Source organism: Bos taurus, chromosome 10, assembly GCF_002263795.3.
Source record: "Bos taurus isolate L1 Dominette 01449 registration number 42190680 breed Hereford chromosome 10, ARS-UCD2.0, whole genome shotgun sequence".
Taxonomy (NCBI): domain Eukaryota; kingdom Metazoa; phylum Chordata; class Mammalia; order Artiodactyla; family Bovidae; genus Bos; species Bos taurus.
This window is the reverse complement of record NC_037337.1, coordinates 38,172,693-38,200,191: the sequence shown is the minus strand read 5'-3', so window position 1 is coordinate 38,200,191 and position 27,499 is coordinate 38,172,693. Positions and strand designations below refer to the sequence as shown.

General features: G+C 38.8%; 1 protein-coding gene, 1 long non-coding RNA gene and 1 pseudogene across 4 annotated transcripts in view; 1 reads left to right on the top strand and 2 right to left on the bottom strand.

Moving 5' to 3' along the window:
* The window catches only part of LOC132346298 (uncharacterized), a 34,074-nt gene extending 16,182 nt beyond the window's left edge, over nucleotides 1–17,892 (bottom strand). The window contains exons 1-3 of the long non-coding RNA XR_009496086.1: nucleotides 17,807–17,892; nucleotides 14,406–14,698; nucleotides 12,491–12,650 (exon numbers count right to left, since the gene is read on the bottom strand). This is a non-coding gene — a long non-coding RNA (uncharacterized lncRNA). The remainder of the gene's footprint in view (nucleotides 1–12,490; nucleotides 12,651–14,405; nucleotides 14,699–17,806) is intronic.
* Nucleotides 1–18,700, top strand: part of UBR1 (ubiquitin protein ligase E3 component n-recognin 1) — a 152,265-nt gene extending 133,565 nt beyond the window's left edge. Inside the window, exons 45-47 of one of the 2 annotated variants that reach the window (NM_001205897.1) lie at nucleotides 13,953–14,123; nucleotides 15,399–15,500; nucleotides 17,831–18,700. In NM_001205897.1, the coding sequence (NP_001192826.1) occupies nucleotides 13,953–14,123; nucleotides 15,399–15,500; nucleotides 17,831–17,972 (415 nt within the window). In that variant the 3' untranslated portion in view covers nucleotides 17,973–18,700. The remainder of the gene's footprint in view (nucleotides 1–13,952; nucleotides 14,124–15,398; nucleotides 15,501–17,830) is intronic. The other variant, XM_059890429.1, reaches the window with a different exon arrangement.
* A 1,529-nt stretch (nucleotides 18,701–20,229) lies between these two features.
* LOC132346296 (small ribosomal subunit protein eS6-like) lies at nucleotides 20,230–26,699 on the bottom strand (annotated as a pseudogene). The gene has a single exon (XR_009496085.1). The product of XR_009496085.1 is annotated as a small ribosomal subunit protein eS6-like (transcript).
* Between the last annotated feature and the right edge of the window lie 800 nt (nucleotides 26,700–27,499).

The following is a 27,499-nucleotide window of genomic DNA, read 5'->3' as shown; positions in this document are numbered from 1 at the left end:
CCTCAGTGTATATGCCCAGCAATGGGATTGCTGGGTCATATGGCAGTTCTATTTCCAGTTTTTTAAGGAATCTCCACCCTGTTCTCCATAGTGGCTGTACTAGTTTGCATTCCTACCAACAGTGTAAGAAGGTTTCCTTTCCTCCACACCCTCTCCAGCATTTATTGCTTGTAGACTTTTGGATAGCAGCCATTCTGACTGGCATGAAGTGGTACCTCATTGTGGTTTTGATTTGCATTTCTCTGATAATGAGTGATGTTGAGCATCTTTTCATGTGTTTGTTAGCCATCTGTATGTCTTCTTTGGAGAAATGTCTTTTTAGTTCTTTGGCCCATTTTTTGATTGGGTCGTTTTTTTCTGGAATTGAGCTGCAGGAATTGCTTGTATATTTTTGAGATTAATTCTTTGTCAGTTGTTTCATTTGCTATTATTTTCTCCCATTCTGAAGGCTGTCTTTTCACCTTGCTTTAGTTTCCTTTGTTGTGCAGGAGCTTTGAATTTTAATTAGGTCCTATTTGTTTATTTTTGCTTTTATTTCCAATATTCTGGGAGATGGGTCATAGAGGATCCTGCTGTGATTTATGTCAGAGAGTGTTTTGCCTATGTTCTCCCCTAGCAGTTTTATAGTTTCTGGTCTTACGTTTAGATCTTTAATCCATTTTGAGTTTATTTTTGTGTACGGTGTTAGAAAGTGTTCTAGTTTCATTCTTTTACAAGTGGTTGACCAGTTTTCCCAGCACCACTTGTTAAAGAGATTGTCTTTAATCCATTGTATATTCTTGCCTCCTTTGTCAAAGATAAGGTGTCCACAGGTGCATGGATTTATCTCTGGGCTTTCTATTTTGTTCCTTGATCTATATTTCTGTCTTTGTGCCAGTACCATACTGTCTTAATGACTGCGGCTTTGTAGTAGAGCCTGAGTCAGGCAGGTTGATTCCTCCAGCACCATTCTTCTTTCTCAAGATTGCTTTGGCTATTCGGGGTTTTTTGTGTTTCCATACAAATTGTGAAATTATTTCTTCTAGTTCTGTGAAAAATACTGTTGGAGCTTGATAGGGATTGCATTGAATCTATAGATTGCTTTGGGTAGTATACTCATTTTCACTATATTGATTCTTCTGATCCACAAACACTGTATATTTCTCCATATATTAGTGTCCTCTTTGATTTCTTTCACCAGTGTTTTATAGTTTTCTATATATAGGTCGTTTGTTTCTTTAAGTAGATATATTCCTAAGTATTTTATTCTTTTTGTTGCATTGGGGATGGAATTGTTTCCTTAATTTCTCTTTCTGTTTTCTCATTATTAGTGTATAGGAATGCAAGGGATTTCTGTGTGTTGATTTTATATCCTGCAACTTTACTATGTTCATTGATTAGCTCTAGTAATATTCTGGTGGAGTCTTTAGGGTTTTCTATGTAGAGCATCATGTCATCTGCAAACAGTGAGAGTTTTATTTCTTTTCCAATTTGGATTCCTTTTCTTTTTCTGCTTTGATTGCTGTGGCCAGAACTTCCAAAACTATGTTGAATAGTAGTGGTGAGAGTGGGCACCCTGTCTTTTTCCTGACTTTAGGGGAAATGCTTTCAATTTTTCACCATTGAGGATAATGTTTGTTGTGGGTTTGTCATATATAGCTTTTATTATGTTGAGGTATGTTCCTGCTATTCCTGCTTTCTGGAGGGTTTTTATCATAAATGGGTGTTTAATTTTGTCAGAGGCTTTCTCTGCGTCTATTGAGATAATCATATGGCTTTTATTTTTCAGTTCGTTAATGTGGTATATTACATTGATTGATTTGTGGATATTGAAGAATCCTTGCATCCCTGGGATAAAGCCCACTTGGTCATGATGTATGATCTTTTTAATGTGTTGTTGGATTCTGTTTGCTAGAATTTTGTTAAGGATTTTTGCATCTGTGTTCATTAGTGATATTGGCCTGTAGTTTTCTTTTTTTTTTTTTTTTTGTGGCATCTTTGTCAGGTTTTGGTATTTGGGTGATGGTGGCCTCATAGAATGAGTTTGGAAGTTTACCTTCCTCTGCAGTTTTCTGGAAGAGTTTGAGTAGGATAGGTGTTAGCTCTTCTCTAAATTTTTGGTAGAATTCAGCTGTGAAGCCATCTGGTCCTGGGCTTTTGTTTGCTGGAAGATGTCTGATTACAGTTTCAATTTCTATGCTTGTGATGGGTCTGTTAAGATTTTCCATTTCTTCCTGGTTCAGTTTTGGAAAGTTGTACTTTTCTAAGAATTTGTCCATTTCTTCCAAGTTGTCCATTTTATTGGCATATAATTGCTGATAGTAGTCCCTTATGATCCTTTGTATTTCTGTGTTGTCTGTTGTGATCTCTCCATTTTCATTTCTAATTTTATTGACTTGATTTTTCTCCCTTTGTTTCTTGATGAGTCTGGCTAATGGTTTGTCAATTTTATTTATCCTCTCAAAGAACCAGCTTTTGGCTTTGTCGATTTTTCCTATGGTCTCTTTTGTTTCTTTTGCATTTATTTCTGCCCTAATTTTTAAGATTTCTTTCCTTCTACTAACCCTGGGGTTCTTCATTTCTTCCTTTTCTAGTTGCTTTAGGTGTAGGGTTAGGTTATTTATTTGACTTTTTTCTTGTTTCTTGAAGTATGCCTGTATTGCTATGAACCTTCCCCTTAGCACTGCTGTTACAGTGTCCCACAGGTTTTGGGTTGTTGTGTTTTCATTTTCATTTGTTTCTATGCATATTTTGATTTCTTCTGTGATTTGTTGATTATTCAGCAGTGTGTTGTTCAGCCTCCATATGTTGGAATTTTTAATAGTTTTTCTCCTGTAATTGAGATCTAATCTTACTGCCTTGTGGTCAGAGAAGATGCTTGGAATTACTTCAATCTTTTTGATTTTACCAAGGCTAGATTTATGTCCCAGGATGTGATCTGTCCTGGAGAAGGTTCCGTGTGTACTTGAGAAAAAGGTGACATTCATTGTTTTGGGGTGAAATGTCCTATAGATATCAATTAGGTCTAAATAGTCTTTTGTATCACACCCCACTCCAGTACTCTTGCCTGGAAAACCCCGTGGACGGAGGAGCCTGGAAGGCTGCAGTCCATGGGGTCGCTGATGGTCGGACATGACTGAGAGACTTCACTTTCACTTTTCACTTTTATGCATTGGAGAAGGAAATGGCAACCCACTCCAGTGTTCTTGCCTGGAGAATCCCAGGGACAGGGGAGCCTGGTGGGCTGCCGTCTATGGGGTCACACAGTCAGACACGACTGAAGCGACTTAGCAGCAGCAGCAGCAGTCTATTGTATCATTTAAAGTTTGTGTTCCTTGTTAATTTTCTGTTTAGTTGATCTATCCATAGGTGTGAGTGGGGTATTAAAGTCTCCCACTATTATTGTGTTATTGTTAATTTCCCCTTTCATACTTGTTAGCATTTGTCTTACATATTGCGGTGCTCCTATGTTGGCGCATATATATTTATAACTGTTATATCTTCTTGGATTGATCCTTTGATCATTATGTAGTGTCCTTCTTTGTCTCTTTTCACAGTCTTTGTTTTAAAGTCTATTTTATCTGATATGAGTATTGCTACTCCTGCTTTCTTTTGGTCTCTCTTTGCATGGAATATCTTTTTCCAGCCCTTCACTTTCGGTCTGTATGTGTCCCTTGTTTGGAGGTGGGTCTCTTGTAGACAACATATATAGGAGCCTTGTTTTTGTATCCATTCAGCCAGTCTTTGTCTTTTGGTTGGCGCATTCAACCCATTTACATTTAAGGTAATTATTGATAAGTATGATCCTGTTGCCATTTACTTTATTGTTTTGGGTTCGAGTTTATACAACATTTTTGTGTCTCTTGTCTAGAGAAGATCCTTTAGCATTTGTTGGAGAGCTGGTTTGGTGGTGCTGAATTCTCTCAGCTTTTGCTTGTTTGTAAAGCTTTTGATTTCTCCTTCATATTTGAATGAGATCCTTGCTGGGTACAGTAATCTGGGCTGTAGGTTATTTTCTTTCATCACTTGAAGTATGTCCTAACATTCCCTCCTGGCCTAGAGTTTCTATTGAAAGATCAGCTGTTATCCTTATGGGAATCCCCTTGTGTGTTATTTGTTGTTTTTCCCTTGCTGCTTTTAATATTTGTTCTTTGTGTTTGATCTTTGTTAATTTGATTAATATGTGTCTTAGAGTGTTTCACCTTGGGTTTATCCTGTCCCACCTTGGGACTCTGGGTTTCTTGGACTTGGGTGATTATTTCCTTCCCCATTTTAGGGTACTTTTCAACTATTATCTCCTCAAGTATTTTCTAATGGTCTTTCTTTTTGTCTTCTTCTTCTGGGACTCCTATGATTCAAATGTTGGGGTGTTTAACATTGCCCCAGGGGTCTCTGAGATTGTCCTCATTTCTTTTAATTCGTTTTTCTTTTTTCCTCTCTGCTTCGTTTATTTCTGCCATTCTATTTTCTACCTTAATTATCCTATCTTCTGCCTCTGTTATTCTACTGTTGGTTCCCTCCAGAGTGTTTTTGATCTCATTTATTGCATTATTCATTATATATTGACTCTTTTTTATTTCTTCTAGGTCCTTGTTAAACCTTTCTTGCATCTTTTCAATCCTTGTCTCCAGGCTATTTATCTGTAACTCCATTTTGTTTTCAAGATTTTAGATCATTTTAACTATCATTATTTGGAATTCTTTATCAGGTAGATTCCCTATCTCTTTCTCTTTTGTTTGGTTTGGTGGGCATTTATCCTGTTCCTTTACCTGCTGGGTATTTCTCTGCCTCTTCATCTTGTTTATATTGCTGTGTTTAGGGTGGCCTTTCTGTATTCTGGCAGTTTGTAGAGTTCTCTTTATTGTGGAGTTTCCTTGCTGTGGGTGGGGTTGGACGGGTGGCTTGTCAAGGTTTCCTGGTTAGGGAAGCTTGTGTCAGTGTTCTGGTGGGTGGAGCTGGATTTCTTCCCTCTGGAGTGCAATGAAGTGTCCAGTAATGAGTTATGAGACGTCAGTGGGTTTGGTGTGACTTTGGGCAGCCTGTATATTGAAGCTCAGGGCTACATTCCTGTGTTGCTGGAGATTTTGCGTGGTATATCTTGCTGTGGAACTTGGCCCTTGGGTGGTGCTTGGTTTCAGTGTAGGTATGGAGGCATTTGATGAGCTCCTGTCAATTAATGTTCCCTGGAGTCAGGAATTCTCTGGTGTTCTCAGGATTTGGACTTAAGCCTCCTGCCTCTGGTTTTTAGTCTTATTCTTACAGTAGCCTCAAGACTTCTCCATCTATATAGCACCAATGATAAAACATCTAGGTTAAAGATGAAAAGTTTCTCCACAGTGAGGGACACCCAGAGAGGTTCACAGAGTTACATGGAGAAGAGAAGAGGGAGGAGGGAGATAGAGGTGACCGGGAGGAGAAGAGGGGGAATCAAAGAGGAGAGAGCAAGTTAGCCAGTAATCACTTCCTTATGTGCTCTCCAGAGTCTGGACCGCTCAGAGATGTTCATGGAGTTATACAGAGAAGAGGGAGGAAGGAGACAGAGGTGGCCAGGGGAAGGAAGGGGGGAATCCAAAAGAGAAAGACAGATCCAGCCATTAATCAGTTCGATAAGTGTTCTCCACCTTCCGAAACACACAAAGAGATTCACAGAGTTGAGTAGAGAAGAGAAGGGGGAGGGAGGAGATAGAGGCAACCTGGTGGAGAAAAAGGAGAGTCCAAAGGAGGAGAGAGCAGTCAAGCCAGTAATCTTGCTCCCAAGTAAAAATGGGTACTGAAGATTGGGTTCTTAAAGGTACAAAATTGATAACAAATACCAAAAAGCAAAGATTAAAAATCTAGAGTAGAGGTTGGAGTCTCAAAAATACAATATTAAAGAAAAAAACAAAGTCACAAAAATTATAAAATATATATATATATATATATGTAGTTTGCTTTAAAAAATAGAGTCTTTTTTTTTGCAAAGTAAAAGTAGGTTATAAAAATGAAAATTAAAGGAGTAATAGAGGACTTAAAATTTTTTTAAGGTTTTTTTTTTCTTTTTAATTTAAAGAACGATAATGGTAAAAATATATCTAGGACTTTCTCTGGTGTTGTTGTGGACAGTGTGGGGTCAGTTCATTTTCAAATAGTTCCTTGATCCGGCTTATACTTCTCAAGATCTATAGGCCCCTCCTATGTAGTTGGTGCTAACTACAGGGTTTTAATCTATTGTACCTGTCACTTCCAAGGAGGTTCCCTCTGTTTTAGCTTCTTCTGTTTGCTGGTCTCCTCAGTGTCTAATTTCCTCCCTGACACAAGGGGGCAGTGGTGGACACTTTTTTAGGCTCACTTGTGCTTGGGGAGTGAGGAACACTGAAAACAAATAACACTGGCATGTGCTCGCAGTGTCCCGGCCACACTGGGTTTGCCCCCGCTCACGGTGTGTGTGCTTTCCCTGTCTACACTGCTTAGGCTCTAGGTTGCTCTGCCAGGAACTGTCTGAGGCCAGCCCTGGGTTGTATGCACTTCCCAGGTCTAAGCCACTCAGGTTCAGGTACTCAGGTACTCCACAAAGGCGCAGAATCAGTTGGGCCTGCGTTTTGTGCCCTTCCCAGGTCCGAGCAGCTCAGGTGACCAGGTGTTCAGTATGCGCAGTCCCTGTGACTTATCACCTTCCCCGTCCCTGCCGCTCCATTTTCTGGGTGTACAACCAGCACATCTTCTCAGGTGTGCCGTGTGTCTCTTCTGGGGAGCTGATCTCTGGCTGCAACCCTCCCAGTGGATGTTTACCATCCAGAATCCCAAGAAGTCTTGGTTAGCAACAAAGCCTGCTTGCAGTTTGGTAGACGATGCCTCTCTGGGGCCACGATTGCCCTCTTCGAGCTCTGGCTGCCCTCGCCTACCTGTCTCTGGTTGGGGGGTGAGCCGGTCCACAGCCAGCTAGCTCTGCTCAGTCCTTTGTTCTGTGAGCAGGCCTGGTGGTGTCTTAGGTTAGGGCTTTTCATGGGATAGCAAACTCTGGTTTGCTATCTCAAGTTAGTTCCCTCAGATTGCCCTCAGGGCATTCATGCCCGGTCCTTACTCTAAGCAATGCAGCCCCGGCTTGCTAGTGGCGGATGAAGGCATCTGTGCTGCTTCTCTGCTGGGAGTTACCATTGGGCACGTAATCTGTGGATTTTAATTATTTATTTATTTTTCCTCCCAGTTATGTTGCCCTCTGAGGTCCCAAGGCTCGCCACAGACTCGCCAGTGAGAGTGTTTCCTGGTGTTTGGAAACTTCTCTCTTTTTTAAGACTGCCTTTCCCAGATGGATCTCCATCCCTGCCTCTTTTGTCTTTCTTTTTATCTTTTATATTTTTTCCTACCTCCTTTTGAAGACAATGGGCTGCTTTTCTGGGTACCTGATGTCCTCTGCCAGCATTCAGAAGTTGTTTTGTGGAATTGACTCATCGTTCAAATGTTCTTTTGATGAATTTGTGGGGGAGAAAGTGGTCTCCCCGTCCTATTCCTCCGCCATCTTAGGACCGCCTCTCTTCCTTATTTTTAAAAGATTGTTTTGCCAGATATCAGATTCTTGATTGATAGTTTTTTAGTTTGACCACATTAAATGTATCATCATACTATTTTCTAGCCTCCATGGTTTCTGATGAGAAACCAGCAGTTGATTTTATTGAGGATCTCTTGTATGGGATAAGTTGCTTCTCTTTGGCTGCTTTCAAACTTCTCTCTTTGTCCTGGCTTTTAACAGTTTGGTTATAATGTGCCTAAGTGTGGATCTCTGAAATTATCCTGCTTGTAATTCAGTTTGATTTTTGGATGTGTAGACTCATATATTTCAACAAATTTGGGAAGTTGTTAGCCATTATTAGTATTATTAGAACTATGCATGGAGGTTCGTGACATGTACAACAGGCAGGGATCAAGACCATCCCCAAGCAACAGAAATGCAAAAAGGCAAAATGGTTGTCTGAGGAGGCCTTACAAATAGCTGTGAAAAGAAGAGAAGCGAAAGGCAAAGGAGAAAAGGAAATACCTTCCCATTTGAATGCAGAGTTCCAAAGAAAAGCAAGGAGAGATAAGAAAGCCTTCCTCAGCGATCAATGCAAAAAAATAGAGGAAAACAATAGAATGGGAAAGACAAGAGATATCTTCAAGAAAATCAGAGATACAAAGGGAACATTTCATGCAAAGATGGGCACAATAAAGGCCAGAAATGGTATGGACCTAACAGAAGCAGAAAATATTAAGAAGAGGTGGCAAGAATACACAGAAGAACTGTACAAAAAAGATATTCACGACCCACATAATCACGATGGTGTGATCACCAACCTACAGCCAGACATCCTGGAATGGGAAGTCAAGTGGGCCTTAGAAAGCATCACTACAAACAAAGCTAGTGGAGGTGATGAAATTCCAGTTGAGCTATTTCAAATCCTAAAAGGTGAGGCTGTGAAAGTGCTACACTCAATATGCCAGCAAATTTGGAAAACTCAGCAGTGGCCACAGGACTGGAAAAGGTCAGTTTTCATTCCAATCCCAAAAAAAGGCAATGCCAAAGAATGCTCAAACTGCCACACAATTGCACTCATCTCACACGATAGTAAAGTAATGCTCAAAATTCTCCAAGCCAGGCTTCAGCAACACGTGAACCATGAACTTCCAGATGTTCAAGCTGGTTTTAGAAAAGCCAGAGAAACCAGAGATCAAATAGCCAACATCCGCTGGATCATGGAAAAAGGAAGAGAGTTCCAGAAAAACATGTATTTCTGCTTTATTGACTATACCAAAGCCTTTGTGTGGATCACAATAAACTGTGGAAAATTCTGAAAGAGATGGGAATACCAGACCACCTGACTTGCCTGTTGAGAAACCTGTATGCAGGTCAGGAAGCAACACTTAGAACTGGACATGGAACAATAGACTGGTACTAAATGGGAAAAGGACTTTATCAAAGCTGTATATTGTCACCCTGCTTATTTAACTTATATGCAGAGTACATCATGCAAAATGCTGGACTGGATGAAGCATAAGCTGGAATCAAGATTGCCAGGAGAAATACCAATAACCTCAGATATGCAGATGACACCATCCTTATGGCAGAAAGTGAAGAAGAAGTAAAGAGCCTCTTGATGAAAGTGAAAGAGGAGAGTGAAAAAGTTGGCTTAAAACTCAACATTCAGAAATCTAAGATCATGGCATCTGGTCCCATCACTTCATGGCAAATAGATGGGGAAACAATGGAAACTATAACAGACTTTATTTGGGGGGGCTTCAAAAACTGCAGGTGGTGACTGCAGCCGTGAAATTAAAAGACGCTTACTCCTTGGACGAAAAGTTATGACCAACCTAGACAGCATATTGAAAAGCAAAGATGTTACTTTGCCAACAAAGGTCCATCTAGTCGAAGCTATGGTTTTTCCAGTGGTCATGTATGGATGTGAGAGTTGGACTATAAAGAAAGCTGAGCACTGAAGAATTGATGCTTTTGTACTGTGGTGTTGGAGAAGACTCTTGAGAATCCCTTGGACTGCAAGGAGATCCAACCAGTCCATCCTAAAGGAAATCAGTTCTGAATATTCATTTGAAGGACTGATGTTGAAGCTGAAACTCCAGTACTTTGGCCACCTGATGCAAAGAACTGACTCATTAGAAAAGACCCTGATGCTGGGAAAGATTGAAGGTGGGAGGAGAAGGGGACAACAGAGGATGAGATGGTTGGATGCATCACTGACTCAGTAGACATGAGTTTGAGTAAATTCCGCGAGTTGGCGATGGACAGGGAGGCCTGGCATGTTGCACTTCATGGGGTCGCAAAGAGTTTGACATGACTGAGTGACCTAACTGAACTGAAAATTTACTAATTCTTCTGCATGCTTCTATATGCTAGTCAACACCTTTGTAAGCTTTTAATTTCTGCTATTGTACTTTTCCATTTGTTTCCTTTTTATAATTTCTTTTACTGATATTTCCTACTCTTTCATATATTTTCCTAATTTCCTTAGTTGTTTTTTTTTTTTAATCAATGGTTTCTTTCAAAGAGCATATTTAGGAGAGTTAAAGTCTTTGTTTTTAGTGTGTTGGGCTTCCTTAGGGATAATTTCTGTCAATCTCTTTTTTTTCCTATGAGTGGGCCATACTTTTCCATTTCTTTGTAAGTTTTGTTGAGAATGGGACATTTTGAGTATTGTGATGTAATAATTATGGAAATTAGAGACCCCTCCATCCTAGGAACTGCCATTGTTGCTTGGTAAAGGCTATAGTTATGTTTGTTTTAGTCTTTTCCAAGCCTTTTTTGCAAAGACTCTACTCATTGTTGTGTGTTCTGGAAGTGGAATCTCTGTTCCATTATCTCTGTGGTCAGCTAGTGACTGACAGAGATTTCCTTAAATGCCTGGATCCAATAAGAAAAAAAAAAAGAGAATGAAAAATATAGACTGTTTTGCCTCTTTAAATCCTCTCTACTATCATCATCACCAAGAAATCTGCTTCAGCCCATGGGAGTTGAAACAATGGCCAGTCCCTGTGCCAGCCCCTCAGTGAACTGCCAGGGAAAATTAAGCTTACAACCCTAATTTTTTGAGGACAAGGTTCTTCTTGTCCACCTTGGCAGCAACAGCAACACACTGCACCATGATTGCAGGCAGCCACCCCCATAGCTACCTGCTGTGGAGCTTGAGGATAAGAATGGTAATCTCTATATAAAATGCCAAAATTCACTGAAAGTTACCAGCCTCTTTTCTGTCAGGCATTCCTTTGGACACTGCAAATGTTTGTCCAGACTCAGTTCCCAAAATAATTGCTTCAGACAGTTCTGATTAGTAGTTGTTCTGGTAGAGGAACCACACTGTTCTCAGCTTCACAAGCAATAACCCTCTTGGAAATATCTTTTATACGTGTGTTTTTAGACACTGTTTTCCATGCATTACACTGTGGTGACCATATTCATCCACTGAAATAACACTGAAGAACTCTTTTTTTTTTTTTCCAAACACAATCTTATATGGAAGCCCAGTATTATATAACAGTAATTATAACCATAAAACAGATAACACTGTGATTCAGATTTAAGTCTGGGTACTGGGAAGAGGAGTACACTCCTTTCTTGGCACCATGTTCCTCCTACCTCAATCAGATTAAACACTATTCTAAAGCAGTGTTTCTCAAACTTCCTTTTATCTTCTTCCCTTTCACTGATCACTTCCAAATCAAAAAAATACTGTCTGATAAAGACTAGTGAGAAGCAGTATAAACAAGTTACATTATAGTCATTGCTAATACCATATGTGAATTACCTGTTACTTCTATAAGAGAAAATCATGAGCTTAAACCCGTATTTCTATATAATAAAATTATGTTCTATAAAGGTAACAGTAATTTTCATTTTGCAATTACCATCTTTAATATGATGCAAGTTATTTGACTAGCATAAGATGAAGAACAGCTGCTGCTGCTAAGTTGCTTCAGTCGTGTCCGACTCTGTGTGACCCCATAGACAGCAGCCCACCAGGCTCCCCTGTCCCTGGGATTCTCCAGGCAAGAACACGGGAGTGGGTTGCCATTTCCTTCTCCAATGCATGAAAGTGAAAAGTGAAAGTGAAGTCACTCAGTTGTGTCCAACTCTTAGTGACTCCATGGACTGCAGCCCACCAGGCTCCTCGTCCATGTGATTTTCCAGGCAAGAGTCCTGGAGTGGGTTTCCATTGCCTTCTCCAAAGAACAGCACACCACCAGTGAAATGTCACTGAATGGAGAAATCAAATTCATATCTACTTTAGCCATTGGTGTCTGAATATTTCATATTGGAATCATAGTGCATCATCTTGAAAATAATGAGCCAAAGTTACTATTGATGCCGTTATGTATCCTTGATGCTCCAGTGGCATTACACACAACACCCATAGCAAATCAGACATGAAACTAGTAGTAACTTACAATTAAAAGGCAAGAATCTCAGTAGCCTGAAAATCAAAGCCTGTTCAAGACTCAGTTGATAATGTACCATTAACAAAGCATCCTTTCCCCAAATTGCAGAAATTCCAAAGCTCAGTTGGGTGTTTTATAATATTCCCAAGCATTGTGCAACAACTAAACTTCTTTGTAAACCTAATCAGGTCTCTCACTAAACATAAATAATTCTCAAATTTAAGGATACCAATTAGTAATTCCAGGTAACTGCCTCTATCTGTAAGGTGACTTATTAGTAGTCTTTAGTTATATGTTAAATAACTTGCTGTCACTTGAAGGAACCAAAGGGAGAGATTGCATTTTAGGGTCATCTTAAGGGCTTGAAGAGCCCTTCTTTGGCCTGCTCTGAGAATCACAGCCCTACAGGATGACTAACGAAATTGTCTTACTTAGTTATACTATTGCTTTGAGTCACAAAGCCAGGGGATATAACTGGCCCAGAAGGAGCTTGGGCAGCCCATTGCTCAGCCTCTACTCCCAGTTAGAATTTACTTCAATATCAGCTTCCTTGCTGCTTGTCTCATGCAGACTAAGGTCAGCCAACTAAAGAAGTGGTTGTATCACTTACCTCTCAGCCCTTGAAAAATTAGCTGGATGATTTCAAAGATTGCATCCAGATCCAAATTCAGTGATTGTCCTAATCTTAGGGCTGCATTGGTACCACAGAGGTCCAGTGAATAGATGTTGGCTTCATTCAAGAGTGTCAGGCAGTTGTCTCTTAGGAAGATCTGAGAAGAATGTTAATCATTAATCCAAGTGAAGATTCTCTTGGGTGATATTAGATATTATTGGTTTCAAGTAAAAATGAAAATAAATATTATGCTGTCTTCCAGTTTTATTTTTACTGCCAGTTTTCATTAAAACTGAATCATTTCTAGGTAGAAGTGTGGCCACTCAGTGACTGTGTCTTAGGCATCATCCCCATTTTACTCTCTAGGATGGAGTTCAGCCATTCTGTGCTAAATGTGAAAGAAAATGCTGGCTTTATCCAAAAAGAGCAACATCCTGGAAGTGAAACTAATCCCCACATCTGTAGGAGACAGGAATGGAATACCTGTGCACAGAGTCCCTCTGCTCCTGTATAGACAATGGTGGTTTTCTTATCTTGCCTAAGACACTGGACTTCAGAGAATAAATTGTAAATACCCTAATGAAAATTTGTGTTGGTGCTCTTTATTCTAACCCAACTGTGGGCATCACTAGATCTCTCCTGGGGTTGCCTTTATTTTTTGCTGTGCAAATTGATGTTTGCTTTATATCCATTATATAGCAGATAAGAATATAAAACGCTCCCTTTCAGAGATAGCAATTATCACTTTAATATAGAGTGATACACCCCTTAGGGGTCATTTATAGCAAAGATCTGGCATACCACTGTGTTAAATGGCCAAATCTCATAGTACTACTTACTTAGTTCAAGCAAGTCAACTTTGTTACTTTTTCCTTCGGAAGACTTGACTGTGTTTCTGGGTCGGAAGGTGCCTCAACTCAAAGACTACAGTCTCCCCTTTTCAAGCCTAAAGATCTTAATACTCCAAAAAAGTGGGGGAAATGTGTTCAAATCCTTACTAAAAATTGTGGTTAAAACAACTGCCACAGTTATATACCTTCAAAGTCATATTGCACCAACATTATGGACACAAACTTGACTGAACCAATCCAGCAGGGGGAAATTGGCTATAAATCAGTCATGTCAAATGAAGACTCAATTCTCTAAATGCATCTCAATCTCAAGGCATATTTAATTGCCAGACTCTATGGGAAATCACCAGAACCCTGCATATTCAAAAATAAAGTTTCTTACTATGGATTAATCAGAAGACTTTTTGTTGTCTTAAGGAGAAATATTAAAAGAAGAATCATCTAATTAAATGTTTCCTTGTCTTTTAGAGCTTGCTTCACTGCAAAGCTGCAAGTGCTGAAAACACTAATACATCTAAAACACTGCTAAATATTATATATTCATTGCTAACTGATTATCTTGCTTTTATTGTTTCTCCATCATATTAAATGGTTTCTTCCCTTTTGAGGTGCCCACGGTCTGCAGATGACGAGCGAAAGCACCCTGTCCTCTGTCTTTTCTGCGGAGCCATACTATGTTCTCAGAACATTTGCTGCCAAGAAATGGTGAATGGGGAAGAGGTGGGAGCTTGCATTTTTCATGCACTTCACTGTGGTGCTGGAGTCTGCATTTTCCTAAAGTAAGTAGGATGCTTCATAATTAACTTAGGGAATTTGAGTCAAGTCTAGAGGCCATTATGGCAGGACAGTATGTTGATAGGATATGATCTGTCAGAAGTTTGAGCATAGACTTGTTATTCACATGCAGTTGAAATAGTTTTAAAAATTAGTAGTTAAAAAATAGGAATCTATTCACATTTTTATTATTTGTGGAAAACCTTAAATATGAAACTTTATATTGATTATTCTGCTATAGTGTAAAACTCAGGTAGAATGAAAGAGTTCAGAGTCTTAAAACTTACATTTTCAAAGGACATGTAATTGTTACTTTATATTGTTCTTTGAACGTTTTAATTTTCTTCACTTTCCTCTGTCAGTCAACCATTGTTTCCCCTGGTATGTTAGCAAATGACTGAGAACAGACGAGTAATCTCTCGTATCTATGAAAGAAGAGTGCAAGTTCCTGAGAGAGAGAGAATTCAAAGTCGATGGCGTGTGCTTTTTCTCTCCATTCTCTCCATGTAATATAGTTTCTGTTTACATAAACCCAAACATCTCGCACACTGGGGAATATGTAATCACTGCTTCTCAGCATCTGTTGGAACAAGGGGAATAAGGGCATGGAAGCCAAGTTCAAACATCTATTTTCTTTTAGGGAATCTACAGCAAGTCACCTACTACCTATTCCAACCGTTTATTTTAATCATTTCTCTGTAGAGAACTTACCCCTACACAAACATTATTTTTTATTTTTCCATTTCTCTGCTCTAAGAGTCCCAGGTATCTTCAAGATTGCAGTGGTTCTTTATAATGTGTACTCTTAGAGGCTGGCTCTAACCAGAAAAGGCATGACACTTCCATAGATGACCTTCTTTCTGGCCCAGGGTTATCAGACTAGGAGATGTGGTTCTGTTCTTTGGTTAAGTTCCCTCCCCCACCTCCAGGTCATAGGTCAGGAAAGAGGGCAGAAACAACCCTAGCCACTATTTTCCAGGGTACCTATGGTTCAAACAGGACCGCCTCCTTCCTCTCTTCAGTATATTTAGCCAGTACTACTGGCTGACCCCATTTCCCTAAATCCATGGATCCTTTCCCATAGCGTCAACAAAAATAGCAATGTTCATTTTCTTTTATTTAGACAAAACACAGTTTAGTCTACTTGTCTATGTTTATATTATCTTTATACTGAATTCCTAACAAGACACCCATGGCCATTTCTAGATTAGCTTGATGCAGTGCCTGTCATTTGCATACATGCACTTCCTAATATTCCTGTCATTTGTTTCGTCCTTCAGAATCAGAGAGTGTAGAGTGGTCCTGGTTGAAGGTAAAGCCAGAGGCTGTGCCTATCCAGCCCCTTATTTAGATGAATATGGAGAAACAGATCCTGGCCTGAAGTAAGTTTTTTTAAATTTTACTCAAATTATTGTACGTGGATGGTAGCAGGTCTTTAAACACAAAAGCTAGTGTTACGTATTGAGAGATATTTTAAATAGCTATAAGTTGAAAATGTTAAATATGATGCTATCCTAAATGTAACTAATAATTTTCAACAACTTTGTGCTTCTCCAAAATTTGAGGGTAGGGTCTTCCCTGGTGGTCCAGTGGCTAAGACTCCCCACTTCCACTACAGGGGACACAGGTTTGATCCCTGCTCGGGGAACTAAGATCCTGTATGCCACATGGAGGCCTCAAAAAAAACACAGAAAACAAATTGGGGGTAATAACTTCTCCAAAATATTTAGACCCAAGTCATCCTAAAATTTGAAACCTCTACTATTTTTAATCAGCCTTTCTTTAGAATTACTTAAAAGGTTTAAGTTGATAAATAAAAGGAAAAAAATCTGTGGTGTCCAGTGAGGGAGCTTGGTTTAAAATGGATATTCATAGTTTCCATTGCCATACTTGAAACTTTTTATTAGTCAGCTATGTCAGCCCCCTTTGCTCCCAAACATTAGCAAAAATACTTAGAATCCTGAAATTTTCTATATCCTTCACGGATGTTAACAACTGGAGTACCACCCATGGGTATGAGGAAAAAAAAGTACATCTAGATAAAGGTTAGATCCCCTTACCGTAAACTATCTCTCTTTGTTTAACTGAAAGTTTGTTCTTTTGAAGTGTATTACTCAATATGAATTGGCTTATTAAATGAGGTTTGGAATTTCTTTGTTCATACAGGAAATTGTTTTTATTGTAACAGCTTTTAACCTGTATAGAGAAGGTCTTTGGATTCAGGAAGAAAAACGCTGGGTGGTGAAAGTAGTTTATGATTGCAGATAGGTCTGAGTTGTTCCAGGAAGGTGTGAAGAAGCAGAATTTTTAAATTAGTTACGTGATATGAAAGAACTCAACCAGATGAGACATGTGAGTGCCTCAAGGCTGAGAATCTCACAGTTTTCCATCATTGGCAATAACCAAACTTCGGTCATTTTGGACTAGTTGTTATACAGTGTTACAAACTGTGTGACTTTAGAATTGGTGTGGAGTACTTTTATTTAAATACTTGCTAATCACCAGCAAGTTTGTTGTGTCAGAAAGACATAACAACCAAATATTTCTGAGGAACAGCATATAATTTGAGGGCTTAGTGTGACACCTCACACCTAATGTCAACCATTATAAGTTCAGAAATCAAAACTGAATAAACTGGATGAGGCCAAAAAGCCATTAAAGACCTACTTAGGCTAGCAACTCAAAATTGAATAGAACTGCGTCAAGTTATAAACCTTTCTGGTGACTTAAATGAGGTCCCATAATGCCCATGGTATGTGAAAGTGAAAGTGTTAGTCACTCAGTAGTGTACAATTCTTTGTGACCCAGTGAACTGTAGCCCGCCAGGCTCCTCTGTCCCTGGAATTTTCTAGGCAAGAATACTGGAGCGGGTAGCCATGCCTTTCTCCAGGGGATATCCTCAACCCAGGGACCAAACCCAGGTCTCCTGCATTGCAGGCAGATTCTTTACCATCTAAACCACCAGGGAAACCCAAATGTATTTGGTCTTTCCTAGCACAATGCATTGGAGAAGGCAGTGGCACCCCACTCCAGTACTCTTTATTGGAAAATCCCATGGATAGAGGAGCCTGGTGGGCTGCAGTCCATGGGGTTGCTAAGAGTTGGACACGACTGAGCAACTTCCCTTTCACTTTTCACTGTCATGCATTGGAGAAGGAAATGGCAACCCACTCCAGTGTTCTTGCCTGGAGAATCCCAGGGACAGGGGAGCCTGGTGGGCTGCGGTCTATGGGGTCACACAGAGTCAGACACGATTGAAGCGACTTAGCAGCAGCAGCAGCAGCACAATGCATACGTGCTCAGTCATATCCAACTCTTTGTGACCCCATGGACTGTAGCTCGCCAGGCTCCTCTGTCCATGGGATTCTCCAGGCAAGACTATTGGACTGGGTTTCCATTTTCTATTCCAGGGGATCTTCCTGACCCAGGGATCAAACCTGAATCTCCTGCATTGCAGGCAGATTCTTTACCACTAGTCACCTGGTATACTTGACCTATTTTTCTGAATCAAGGAGTAGGTGTCTGCTTCATTAGCCAAGTGACTGATCCAGGTCATAGTGATCAGTGTTGAATGGAAAATATACTTTTTAAAACCTTGTCCTGGTGATTCCACCAGTTCCAAGAGTATCTCACACGTTCAGTATAATTTAAACAATAAAGATATTACAATTACTTGATTCAAACTTACATGTTTTGTTATTTTCTCCTAAAGGAGGGGCAACCCCCTTCATTTATCTCGTGAGCGGTATCGGAAACTCCATTTGGTGTGGCAACAGCACTGCATCATAGAAGAGATTGCCAGGAGCCAGGAAACTAATCAGATGTTATTTGGATTCAACTGGCAGTTACTGTGAGCTCCACCTCCACCTGGGAACAATCACGAATAAAGACAGGAATGAAGACTGATTCAAAATTATGGAGACCTTGCTGAAAGCTGGAAGGGTTAGAGGGTCTTTTGCTCCATGTCCAGATTCACATACGTCAATAAAATATTCCTTAATGGAGTATTTCTTTCAATTAGCAAACATGTTTAAAAGGGAAAAAAAAAAAAACAACATAGATTAATCTGGTTTATGTTCCAGAACACTAAAGAATTGCTTCTTCACCCCAAGTGTCTGATTCTGCTAATAGTTCCAGAAAACTCATTTCCCTTCATCATCTGTCCCATTTCACTCCATCCATCTGAAAAGTGAAGTCACATCAAGCAGTTGGCGAGCATTCTTATATATTAACTCTTCTACAATTTGGTTTTTCCCCCAAAATTTGGTTTAGCTAATGGATCACAGACAAGATTTTAATGATATGTGATAGTCTCCCTTGCAGCTAAAGAGGAATTCAGAAACCATGTGGTATACTTCAGTTGAGAAAGTTTTCTAAAAAGTAAACCTTTTATTAATATGTCTCTCTTAAGGAAATGCCCCTCATGTTACACTTACTGTTTCAGCCAAAAATTAAATTTCTCTATGGAGTTTCCATTTCTACGGCAAATTTCTGCTGGTATGGAAATGCTTTCTTTCCTTGAGGTCAAGTTTCTGTAGACCTCAAGAAGAGTTAGGATAGTGTATTCATTATTTATCCCTGATGTGACAAAGCCTGCAATCCTCACCTCTGATGGTGAGGATTAGCTTTGTTGGGTTTTGAAATTATACTTTCATTTTACAAAGGCAAGTTTCTAAAATGAGTTCACTTATCTCTTGATTGTGGCACCACTGTATTTAATTCAGAAACCTATTGCAGTTCTGTTTAAACTATCTATAGAGGGTAAAAAAATTCCCCCAATGAGTGGAGCATTGGATATAAATTAGAACAATCAGATTTAAGCCTGTTCTGTAACCTTCTAATGTCTTTGTAAGACAGATCCTTCATTTGTTATCTGTGTGCAAACTTTTCATAAACTCTGGGTAGATGATGCATACAACCAACCAAAAAAGCCATGTGATCAGTGGTCTGTGTCCTGTTATATATAACATGCTGTGGTTGAGCCATCTTGTTTATAAATAACAGAGCTCTCCTGAATCTGTGCATAGACTTCTTGGCTTTAACTTTTTATATCAAGAACTTGGAATATAAAACAGAAGGCAGAAGAGAAATTGAGATCTTATATTTTAGCTTCTGTTGTCTCTGGGATAAAGTTAGAAGTTTGAAAGATGCATTCAAAGACTATCTTATTTTGCCTTTGGTGACCATGGTCATATGTATTTAGATGTTTTCCTACCTTCTTTTTGCTCAGCAAAAGCAAGCAAGTAAAAATGTATTTGCAAATTGATGATACACATTTGGGGTTAGGTTTTTTGGTATCTTTATGTAGCATAAGAAAGTCTGGATTTTTCAATAAGGGATTGGTATGAACAAGTATCAGAATCACAATCATGATTTTCTACTTGAATAATTATCATTCAGAAAATATCAGGAAATATTAATAGATATAACTCTAGTGAACAATTTATTAACTAGTGGTGGGTGAGGATTAGAAATTTCAATATTCAGTTTGTCAAATTTACCAGTATGATTAAATGATTACATTTCCCTTTATTTCTTATATAATTTGTTGGATGGATTGTCTGGAAAGGTTTGAGCCATTTGCTTGGGAAACAGAAGATGCTCACTTCTGCCCTAATCAGTTGGCCCCAGTTTAGCAAAGATAAATTGCTTTTTCATTTCTAGCCTTTTCCTATCCACTTCATAAATCCTAGAGTTAGGCTCTCAAGCTGCCAGAGGGACTATCCTACAGTGGCCAGTCAGATCTTTACTGCCAAAGAACCCATTTCCTGTTGAGTTCCATTTCCTGAGGTTGACTCAGATTTTTGCACTGTAGATGAACTTATGTTCTCAGTGCTGCCCCCAGCCCAAGGGATTTCTAATTATGTTCAAATATCCTCGTTGTCTGCCTTCATCATTGTAAACAATTTAAAAGCTTATGAACTTTAAAAATGAGCAAAAAGTCACTTTATTTTCTATAGTGTATTATGTGGAGGAACTGGTTCAACAGATTGGCTCCAAGACTGCGTTTTTCTAATGTTTGGTGAGGGGCTGGCAGGAATTTTAATGATGCAGTGAAGAAGAACATATATCTGTATAATTAATTTATTATGTTGGTGTATGGGCTGTGAGGTCACCCTTTAGTGGTCATTTGTCATTTCGTAACAACTATGAATTTTGGTTCACTGTGATGATCATCTATATTTAGTGACTGCAACTTGTTTATACCACTGATTCAAATTCCATCCATGATGAAGTTATACAAATAATGCATATATTGATATCTTTTATTGCAAAATGTAAATTTAAAACTTGTATAATGTTCTGTGCTTTTTGAAATAAAATATCTTATATGTGTATATTTAAAAAGAAAGAAAGGGACTTCTCATGTTTGGGGATTTGGGTTTGAAGTATAAAAAACTATACCTAGAATGGAGCTCTAGCTAAAAGTTATATTTGTCAGCCCCGACAAACTCTTTAAAACACATAGGCATTTTGTGTAATTGTCTCCAAACTTTTTGACCATATACTCTTTATCAGTAAATAATTTTACCTTCTTTGTTTAGGGGCTTTCTCAACACATACTGACAGACATCATCTTCTTTGGAGAGACTGAAAAGTTTGCAGATTCCACTAGCTTCTTTGGCCCCAGGCAGTGAGGCACAGTAACATCAGTGAGTCCAGGAATATCCTTGTCCCTTTTTTCACGATGACCAGATTGAGAACACTCAGATTGGCTTCCACAATGCAACTTCATACAGATTTGTGCTTTCTTTCTCTAGTCCTCCTTGGCCTATAATAGGAATGTCCCTAACTTAGTAGCAGGTGGACTCAGCCATGGGTCAAGACACCCTGCTTCATGGAGAAACCCTGTTTGTCATTCCCACCACTGATTTGGCCCATGTATAACCCTTCCATTCTTCACCCAGAGTGTGAGCAGCAACTTCTGTGGCAACATGCTTCTCATAAGAGGTACGAAGTTTTAATTCATCATCCATTTCAATGAGTTTCTGGCAGCCAGTGGCAGGGAAAGAGATGTTCAGCTTCATTCTGAAGCCGCTGACTACCTCCGAGTCACTAAGACAAAGCTCACCTATTTTTTAAAAAATTGGATGAGCTAACAGAGTCAGATGAACATTAAAGAGATGAACCTAATTTTAAAATGGGCAAAAGATTTGAATAGATTTTTCTCCCCAAAGAAGATGTACATGTAAATTGCCAATAAGTTCATGAAAAAAGGTGCATTAGTCATTCAGTTCAGTCGCTCAGTCATGTCCAACTCTTTGTGACCCAATGAACCGCAGCACGCCAGGCCTCCCTGTCCATCACCAAGTCATTAGGGAAACGCAAATCAAAATCACAATGAAGTATTGCTACATACCCACAAGAATGGCTGTCTTTTAAAGATAAAGACAGATAATGTGTTGGTGAGGATGTGGAGAATTGGGACCAAATACAGGCAGTCCTTACTTTGTACAGTAATGAATTACTGCATATATGGTCATGTAAGCTGGAACCATAGAAAGCAATCTTAGTAATCAATGGGAAAGGTACAGTTGTTCTATGGCCTTAAAATTTTTTGGTCAAAACAAACTCTTAACTGTCAATAGTAAAAGTATTGGGAAATGAAAATAGTAAAAATAATATTTATGTAGTGCAATGTAGTTTATAACATTAGAAACATTGAAAATTAAAGTGTTTTTTTCTAAAACTTACAAGAAAATAACAAGCATGCCTGCCTTCTCTTTGTATAACTTATGATGATACAAAGTGAGCATCTTTTCTAGGCATTGGCAAATTGTCACATTTCTAAGTTTGGATCAGCTTCCAGAGTTTTACCCTGTTGTGTTCCAAAGCCGTGAAATACTTCCAAGAGTTCCTTTAGTGTGAAGATTTTTGGTGTTCCTTCCAGAACATTCGTCATAACCACACATATATATATTAACCACATAACCACATAAAATATATATATTTTGAAGTTTGCCTTCACTAGCTTCTGACACACAATCTCTCAAGTAGCAGTAGTCTCTCAAATTCCATAGTTAACTACTACTTCTATAACTCCAGTATAACTTATAAAACATCTAGATTTGACTCGAATTTCACTTCCAGCATTATCACTTTCGTCTCTTTGCTGCATTTTTATCTTTGTTGGCCATTCCCTGTTTTGGTTGTCCATTTTCTTAAAATTTCAAATGGATTTATTACTGGGAGACAAGGAGACAACACAACTATATGCTTTGCCTTCCATCACTGAGCTGAACAACAGATTTGTAATGTCCAATCACCAGCAAACTCTGAAAGAAGTTACAGAATTGGTCACTGATCATTGACACACATCTGTTATTTAATGATTTGTGGATTGAATAGCCATGTAATTTGTACTTTATGAAATTACTCAGTTATATACCATCATAAGTGAAATTTGAACCGTTTTGTTGAGGACTAATTTTAATAAATTAAAACATGGTAACTGGAAAATCTTGCATGTGGGAACTGTGCAGGCTGAGGATATCTTGTAGTAGAACAGCAACTTTCCTAAAGCAAAACTACAGGATATAAAAGGATGAGTAGACACATTAATAAAGGAGACTTTAACAAACATCTCACGATCCTAGATAAAGTGGACAAAGAATTAAGAAGAATATAGCAGACCTAAACAACATAATCAGCGTGTTGGTTAGGTCCTACAGTAAGCAGATACCGAGATTTGGGAGCAAAAAAGGTTTAAGTTGTTGCACTAAGCCATTCATTCAGTCACAACTGGGCAAGGGAGTACCCAGAAGTGTCCAAGTAGATCATCTAAATTCCACACGTGTTCCTTCTCCTTAACCCAAGAGCTGCCCTACCTTCTGCTCATCCAGGTCAACTGCCCCTGCCAAAATGGCAACTCCTTTACGCACTTGCTAGTTGCATGCAGTCCAAAAGACCACAGCCATAGTTTATAGTTTAGAAGGACCCTTGCTGTGTCCCCTGGCAAGAGTGAAACACTGTTGGGGACCAAGACATCTACCTGTGAAGAGCCCAGAATTGCAAGGACAGAAAGCACAGAATTCTCTAGGGAGTCATTTAAGATGTGAGTTGGAGTGACTGCTTGATTCCCGAATTCTAAGTATTCGTCCTGTTAGAAACACAGCAACATATAAAGGTTTCTGATTCAGTGCGTTCCATGTGTTTTATAAATAATTTGTATCATTTTTAATATCATTAATTTTAATATTTTCCTTTAGATGTATTTGATATTTACTATGTAGGTAATAAACATTTTTTCTTTTCTCGTCCAGTATTTATACTTTATTTCTTCTTTTACTAAATGGATGGGAGAATAGAGTGTGGTTACTTAATAACAAGAGTGAAAATTGATCATAAAAAAGCTTTGTAAGTGATACTCAGGGCAATGAGGAAATCACTAATATTGTTTTCATAGATGAAAAATAATGTGATCAGATTTGCAGTTAGAAAGAGCTCTCTGGCTACCCTGTGGAAAAAACAAGACACTGCGAAGACTGGAAAGAAGACCGGCTAGGAGCCTCAGCTGAAATAATGTAGATATTTCTTCTTCTCCTAAGAAGGAGAGTGGCAGTCAAAATGGAGAATAATTGATTTTTAAAAGATAAAATATGTCTGTCTCCATTTAGTGCAATCAAATGTGATTTTAATAAGCCAATCAATTAAAAAATGCACATATTAAGTCATTTTGAGGATAGACATTTCCTTTAGGGGAAATTCATCTCCAGAACACACTAAAAAGAATTTTATAATAAATGTTATCAAACTGTTAACAAAAATGACTTGAAACAAATGAACCTATCAGGCTCAGTGTAAAATATAAAATGAAAATAATGCAATTCAATGAATGCAAAATCAGTTACTGGAATTTATTTTCCTACAAACAAGCCTCAGTCAGGGGCGGTCACAAGTTGTTTGTGGCAGCTGCTGGAACTAGTTAGCTAAATTGTAATAGTTGATGTGGTCCTCGATAAACAATATAGATGAACTGAAAAAAGTAAATTATCTCTTGTTGTCATTGTCCAGTCACTATGTTGTGTCTGACTCTTTGCAACCCCGTGGACTATAACATGCCAGGCTCCCCTGTCCTTCACTCATCTCCCAGAGTTTGCTCAAATTCATGTCTGTCTAGTTGGTGATGCTGTCTAGCAATCTCACCTTCTGCTGCCCCCTTCACCTTTTGCCTTCGATCTTTCCCAGCATCAGGGTCTTTTCCATCAGTCAGCTCTTCCCATCAGGTGGCTGAAGTATTGGAGTTTCAGCTTCAGCATCAATCCCTCCAATGAATATTCAGGACTGATTTCCTTAGGATTGACCCATTTGATCTTGGATTTCAACAGACTCTCAGTCTTCTTCACCACAATTCAAAAGCATCAATTCTTTGGTGCTCAGCCTTCTCTATGGTCCAACTCTCAAATCCATACATGACTACTGGAAAAATTATAGCTTTGACTAGGTGGACCTTTGTCAGCAAAGTGTTGACTCTGTTTTTTAATATGCTGTCTGAATCTGTCATAGCTTTGCTTCCAAGGAGCAAATGTGTTTTAATTTCATGGCTGCAGTCACCATCTGCAGTGATTTTGGCACCCAGGAAAATAAAATTTGCCTCTGCTTCCACTTTTTCCCCTTCTATTTGCCATGAAGTGATGGGACCAGATACCATGACCTTAGTTTTTTAATGTTGTGTTTTAAGTCAGCTTTTACCTTGATGTACTACCCACTAAATTTCTGGACGTTTCACTTGTCATCTGCAGATTTATTTTGTAGAACATTAAATATCCAAGTAAAACCACAAGAAATATATTTTTAAAGATCATATTTATCATCATCTGATTTCTAAAAATTATATAAATCCCTACCCACTGGATAGTCAGCTTTGATTAATAAGACAAAATAGAAGAGCCTGTTCTATTCCAATACAGCTGGCAGTGGAATACTATGGCCACTAGGGTGCGCTATTAGTATTGCCAGTCAGTTATTCTACTTTAAATCACAGAAAGCCTTTCAGCTTTTGGAGCTGCTAATCGCTGAACTAGATTGAAAATCACTCATTTTCCAGACTGTTGCAGACACAGATCAGGAATCACATCACCTCACCACTTTCTCATTTAAAAATTGTGAGTATCCAATAAAAATCCTCTTGATGAAAGTGAAAGAGGAGAGTGAAAAAGTTGGCTTAAAGCTCGACATTCAGAAAACGAAGATCATGGCATCTGGCCCCATCACTTCATGGGAAATAGATGGGGAAACAGTGGAAACAGTGGCTGACTTTATTTTGGGGGGCTCCAAAATCACTGCAGATGGCGATTGCAGTCATGAAATTAAAAGACGCTTACTCCTTGGAAGGAAAGTTATGACCAACCTAGACAGCATATTCAAAAGCAGAGACATTACTTTGCCAACAAAGGTCCATCTAATCAAGGCTATGGTTTTTCCAGTGGTCATGTATGGATGTGAGAGTTGGACTGTGAAGAAAGCTGAGTGCCAAAGAAATGATGCTTTTGAACTGTGGTGTTGGAGAAGACTCTTGAGAGTCCCTTGGACTGCAAGGAGATCCAACCAGTCCTGGGTGTTCATTGGAAGGACTGATGCTAAAACTGAAACTCCAATACTTTGGCCACCTCATGCGAAGAGTTGACTCATTGGAAAAGACTCTGATGCTGGGAGAGATTAGGGGCAGGGGGAGAAGAGGACAGAGGATGAGATGGCTGGACAGCATGACCAACTCGATGGACATGAGTCTGAGTGAACTCCGGGAGTTGGTGATGGACAGGGAGGCCTGGGGTGCTGCGATTCATGGGGTCGCAAAGAGTCGGACACGACTGAGCGACTGAACTGAACGATGCTTTGTTAATTGATGACTTTGAAACAAAGTGAAAACCTAAAAGACTGAGCAAAAATGTAGAGAATTTACTGTTCTAGTAGGACCCAATTTGTAAAAAGTTAGATTTTAACATTTAGTGGTTTGTTGTTTTGTATTCCATAAAAGTTAGGCATAAATAGGAAGTCGATCAAGAAATAACTATGATTAGAATTACTTTTGTAATTGCAAATTAACTTTTAGTTTCTTTTCTAACTTTACTAATTTCAATCAATGAGTGTCAGTCTTCCCTAATATTATGGTCTATTTTAATGATCACCAAACACCAAACACCAACAGGTTAAAAGACAGTAGACTAATATATCCAAAACTGAGATTACTTTGCCTACCTGTGTCCCCTCCCCTGCCATTTTTTTCTTACTGGTTCCTTTTTCTTTGAAATTTCTTTAATTAGAAATAACCCCTCACAGCAAAATAAAGGATGAAGTTTTCAAAAATGCAAACACTTGAAGAAGTGTATTTAATGTGAATGTATTTCTGTCAAAATGAGCATGCTGCTGAAATTGGCTTAAGGAGGTCAAGCTCTCAGAGGACCCTCCCAGATGTGGCCTGCTGCCTATAGTTTGCTGACTCCTGTTCCAGAGCACCTTTGTAGCCTACATAATATACCTCTAATAGTTATTACGGGGCATTGCAATAGGATTTGCATATTTGCTAATGCACTCTGAAACTCTTAAGGACAAAGACTGTTTATTCATATGTGTTTTTCCAGTGCATAGCAGAGCAGTTGGCATTGATTGGCTTTTAAAATTTTTTGTTTAGTGGATTAAGTAACATTCAAATAGTAACTGGTTAGATTGACGGCGAATTTAGAAAACAGGATTGTTTGCTGGTTTGTGGAAATGCTTGAGCACCAGTCCACTACTAGCTTCACATTTCAAAAGACCATGGAGAGTTTTTAAAAACAGCTTTATTGAGATCCACTGTCAGTGCCTTGGGCCTCTGTATCCTTGGGTGCTGCATATATGGATTCAACCAACCATGGGTTGAAAATTTCAGAAAGTTCCAAAAGCAAAATTGGAATTTTCTGCATGCCATACTACTGTTCAAAGAGTATTTATATTCTGTTAGGTATTATAACTAATCTAGAGATGATTTAAAGTATATGGGAGGGTTATATGCAAGTACTACGCTGTTTGCTTTTCTTCTTCCAGTTGTATTGAAATATAATTGACACACAGCACTATACAAGTTTAAGGTGCACAGCATAATGATTTGGCTTACTTACACCATGAAAGGATTATCACAAGTTTAATGAACACCCGTCATCTCATATAGATACAAAATAGAAAAAAAAAATTTCTTTGTGATGGGTACTCTTAGGATTTACCCCCTTAACAACTTTCATATATAATGCACAGCCTAAAAGACAAGAAAGCAAAAAACATTTTTAAAAAGCAGTGTTAATTATATTTATCATGTTGTACATTACATCTCTAGAACTTATTTATCTTATAAATGGAAGCTTGTATTTTTTGACTGCCTTCATTTTCCCCTCCCCACCATCTTGCT